Below are 4,768 nucleotides of genomic sequence, written 5' to 3' on the forward strand. Positions count from 1 at the left end.
ATGATCTTTTGAGGTCCCTTCCAATCCCTAACGGTCTGGGATTCTGTGTGATTCTGTGATCTACTGCAATTTTGGCACTGAAGTCTATTTACTGCACTCCTGTGAGGCTCTTTAAGCGCACAAGTCTACGTAAATCTACACTCAAACTCTGAATTCCTGGAGACCTGAGGGAGATGGGTCAGAGTTAGTCTTGAGTACACTTCAACAACAAGGATAAGGATCACTCCTCAGTACAATACGGAAAGATCCTTAATATGATTTGATATAACTGCTTGAAAACGTGACTGGATTAAAAGGAACAAGACCTCAGGAAAAGTTCAGTGAGGCTTAAAAAAAAAATAAAATTTAATTGATGGCAATTTTCTAACAGTTTCTTTTCAGTTGCCAAGGAAAAACAGCTCTTAAAATCTGTCAATCTACTGCATCTACTTTAGGCCATAGAAGGGGATTGCTGATGGGCCACATTTCTTCCTAGTACGCTGCAGAAAAACTCCACTCTCCAGAATTTTGCTGAGAGTCGCTGCTACTTTTGCAAAGAACACCATATTAGGTGTATTGATGTGCTATGAAAGGCCAAGTTAAAATGTGCTACAGTATTGACTCGGTACCTCATTTGCTGCCAGTGTTTATCTGCACAAAAACCCAAAACACATTCATCCCGTGGGTTGTTCCATTTATTAATGAGCCTTACATTTCTGCTCGCTCCCATAGATGTGAAAGTACTTGAGAACTGCGTTTAGTGAAGTGATGCAGTCTAGCTCAAGTGATAGATCAAGATACTCCAGCTACTGAAGTCTAGTAGATGCTACTGAAAACTATACCTGTTATACATGAAGTGTATAGAGTTCTATAAAGCGCACTGAAAATTGGCGTAGGATCTCCAATGGCAACAGTAACAGAAAACAGCTGTCTCTTCCCCTGAAGAGCTGCTCTTGCATCTTCACAGCTCTATCCACTTCACAGCAATGTACTTACATTTCCATTTACCTGTTGACAGACATATGAAATACACACTCTGCAGCTAAGCTCACACAGTAAGATACTCTAAACTTACTGGCACCATAAAGAAGTTTTATTATCACAAGCAATAGAAAAGCAAAACACAAGAAACTTCGTTTTACCCCATTTTTAAATCACGGATTCACAAACTAAAGCAATATATCGCATAAGAGTACAGAGTGAGAAAGTAAGATCCCATCAATAACTTATGATCAATTAGGAGAAACTAATGAAAAATTTCTCATAACAAATATGAAAGAATCAAATGTAGCCAGCTACGTTAAAGTACAGTTGTGCAAAGTGAAGCATAATTATTCGGTGATCATTTTTTTTTTCATGATAGTAACCATGATAGTAACCATCCATAATTACAGAAATATTTTTCAATTTAATAATTTAATAAGGAGCTTGATGCTTAGAAACCTTCAGAAAATAGAAGAGAATTCATGTTAGCGAATAAAGCATTACCCTTGCTACAAATAAGGAATTTTAGACCAGGATTCTTAAAGACAGTGTTTTCAAAATTGTCTGCTTTCAAATGAGTTCAGACTCTTAGCTCTGCACTAATTTCTGCAGTGCTTATCCAATGCCAACATTTTCCTGCAAAATTCAGCTGTAAGAAGCTACCAAAAACACCACGTCTTCTGACATAAGAGATGTCTATACAGGCAAGTTACTACGTCCAAACGCATAGAGGCTTTTTTTGAAAAACTAGAAATTCTGGCCTGGCTGGGAAATCTTGACACATACAGCAGATCCTTATCAATGGGTATGCAACAGGAAAGAAATGGGGTCAGGCTCTATCACCTAGGAAGGGCTGCTTTAAATCAAGAATGCAAAAGGTTTCTTTTTGCAAAATCCTAGCTTCAAAATGTCAGTGATTATCACACCTAAGTTAAAAGCAAAAATAAAGCATACGAAATAACCCAAGGCACAGTTTTCAATGCAGTATATTTCTCTCTCTCCTCCATTGTAAATTCATTTATCTCTGCGTATCGGTGATCTTAGTAACTCATTTAAAGTGATCAAAACTCTCCTGCATTCCTAAGGGCAAAACGTAAATCACAGCTTCACACCAGTGTTTACCAGTGCTCCAACTGCTCACTCTTCACCACATTTTAAGACACTGAGACTCATTTGACAGGCAGGAGCTGAAATGACATCACACAGTCTATAAGCCAGCTGGAAGGGGCCATCCAGACTTTGCCCTGACGAATTTTCTCCGGCTTGAATTTAGAAGAAGCATCATAGATTACATACTGAGTGCAAAACCTCTGGTCAGAAGTACAGTCTGCATGGTATGCCACTGTGTTGATTGTTTGGGTCACATCACTGTCTGGCTTCGGCTGCCTAACCAGAATTTGTCCTCCTGCTGCTTTGACTAACTCCACAAGATCACTCTTCTGGTGATGGCTGAAAGATCCCAGAAAATAGAAGTAGCATCCATCAAACAACTTAGGCAGCTAAGTGGAAAAGAGAAAAAAAAAAAGTATAAATACAGGACTTCACAACTGAGCACACAGGAAGAAAGTGTGGAAAGGAACAATCAGTGTCTATAAAACCATCAACCAACCAGTACTGGTAGCTAGAACAGTAATTTAACATGTAAGCTCCTCAGTATAACTGCACAACCATGAAAAGCTTGCTTGCACGGTAAATTCTTGCTTATGTTTAAGTATTTTCCAGCACAACAGGGTTTAACTGTGAGCTAGGAATATTTACAGCTACTGTTACAACACATTTAATTAACTTTTCCAGTGGTAATCCAGAAAGTAACCAGAATTAACCCAGTTCAATATAGAAGCGGCCCTATATGGAAACAAGTAGTAATAAAAACAGTTGAAATAATCTGAAAGTTGAAAGACAAATAAGTTCTAAAGCTCAGCAGAGAAGGCCAAAGCAGCATCACTTCCAGTCCCATATAGCTTCCACAACTGTAACGCAGCGTTCCCTCTGACACGGTTAGAGCAACACGTTCACTACTAGAGAAAAATGACAGCTTCTGGGTGTTCGCAGTTCTGTCAGTCACCTTGCACATCATCCAATCTCTGTACAAGACCACATTAAAGTTTTACATCTGCTGCACCTGCACACGTGGCAAAGGGCAAAAGAGCATGAACCAAAGGTCATGAAGATAATCTGTCTCAGCCAATAAAACCCACCAGATGTTCTCTGTTGAGCCGGCCTCTCTGTGGGCCACCTTGGATTTCATACTTCTCTTCTTGTTCTCGAACTGAGGTTTGCAGACAGGCTCGTACCCCTACAAAAACAGCAATAAAGGCAAAGATCAGAGATCCCATGGTTTAAGAGAGGCTTGGCATGTCATTTGAGGGACTAAGGTGCTGCACTAAATTAAAAGGATTACTTACAATGTAAAACATAGCATCAAACCTTGGGTGCTTTTGCAATTTGCTTTTAAGCTTTAAAAAAATTTACAACAGTGGTTGAAGATGCATGTTAGATAGAGAGAAACAGCATCACATTAAAACCAGTGCTGCAAACACTAGGAATTATTAGCTTTTCCTCTTACCCTCTAAAGGTCAACCACTTAATGTCAAATGTCAAACTGCTGATCATTCGGAAGCTTAAAGCCAGCAAGTAGAACCAACTGCACAGCTATGAAATGGAAGCGATTGCCTGATAAAGAGTAATTACAAAGCTGTTTCCAAACAGCTATGGCCTCAAATAACAAATCAGATGGGATTTCAAGGTCTCCAAGATCAGCACAAACTGGAGATTTTTGCTAGGGCTTAACCGTGGCATTCATTTTTGTTCCCACTGCTGCATAATGAGATTGTCTTTTAGAGTCAACATGGTTTTACCCTGTTTTAAGGCTAGTTATTTTTTCCAATACAGAATGCGCTGATGCTAATGTATCGCTAACATCAGTTAAACGCACTACCTGACCTCACTTTGGAAAGAGAAATTACTGTGGTCACCCAATTCAAGGATGGAACACTTTGCCTGCAACGTACATTGTACTCATTAATAAAAATTACCCAAGAAAGAAGTTTTGCAAAGCTGATTTTGAAAACTGGCCCATGAGCATTTACAATGCTGTCAAGGTAGTAACTTTAAAGTAGCACCTCATTCCTTGCACAGTGTTTCTTATTCAAGCAACTTGCTTACACTGTGCAAATATGAAACCCACAGTATTTAAAATAATACAAACAGAACAAAATCAGAAGTAAAATGTGGGGCTTTGATCCTAAAAAGAAAGCAAGCCCATGACTATGAAGAGAAGTATCAGTGACAAAGGTACTTGGACAGCATGGCAGTAAGTAGCTAATAGATAGGAATATCTAGGGCTACAAAGATGAAGGGAGTGGAGCATCTCCCTTGTGAGGAGCGGCTGAGGGAGCTGGGTCTCTTTAGTTTGCAGAAGAGGAGACTGAGGGGAGACCTCATTCATGGTTATAAATATTTAAAGGGTGAGTGTCACGAGGATGGAGCCAGGCTCTTCTCGGTGACAAACAATGATAGGACAAGGGGTAACGGACACAAACTGGAACACAGGAGGTTCCACTGAAATTGGAGAAGAAACTTCTTCTCAGTGAGGGTGACAGAGCACTGGCCCAGGCTGCCCAGAGAGGTTGTGGAGTCTCCTTCTCTGCAGACATTCAAAACCCGCCTGGACGCCTTCCTGTGTAACCTCATCTGGGTGTTCCTGCTCCGGCAGGGGGATTGGACTGGATGAGCTTTGGAGGTCCCTTCCAATCCCTAACGTGCTGTGATCTAACCTAGAGAGATCTTGTGACCAACTGTAATT

General features: G+C 40.2%; 1 protein-coding gene across 1 annotated transcript; it reads right to left on the reverse strand.

Moving 5' to 3' along the window:
* Positions 1 to 2,132: 2,132 nt before the first annotated feature.
* LOC104548435 (BRCA1-associated RING domain protein 1-like) lies at positions 2,133 to 3,259 on the reverse strand (the record flags this gene model as incomplete). Its single annotated transcript, XM_010194451.1, has 2 exons — positions 2,133 to 2,462; positions 3,162 to 3,259. Coding segments are annotated over 2 exons (428 nt in total), but the record flags the coding sequence as incomplete, so codon positions are not given.
* Positions 3,260 to 4,768: the final 1,509 nt, after the last annotated feature.

Source organism: Mesitornis unicolor, unplaced genomic scaffold, assembly GCF_000695765.1.
Source record: "Mesitornis unicolor isolate BGI_N332 unplaced genomic scaffold, ASM69576v1 scaffold27841, whole genome shotgun sequence".
Classification (NCBI taxonomy): Eukaryota; Metazoa; Chordata; class Aves; order Mesitornithiformes; family Mesitornithidae; genus Mesitornis; species Mesitornis unicolor.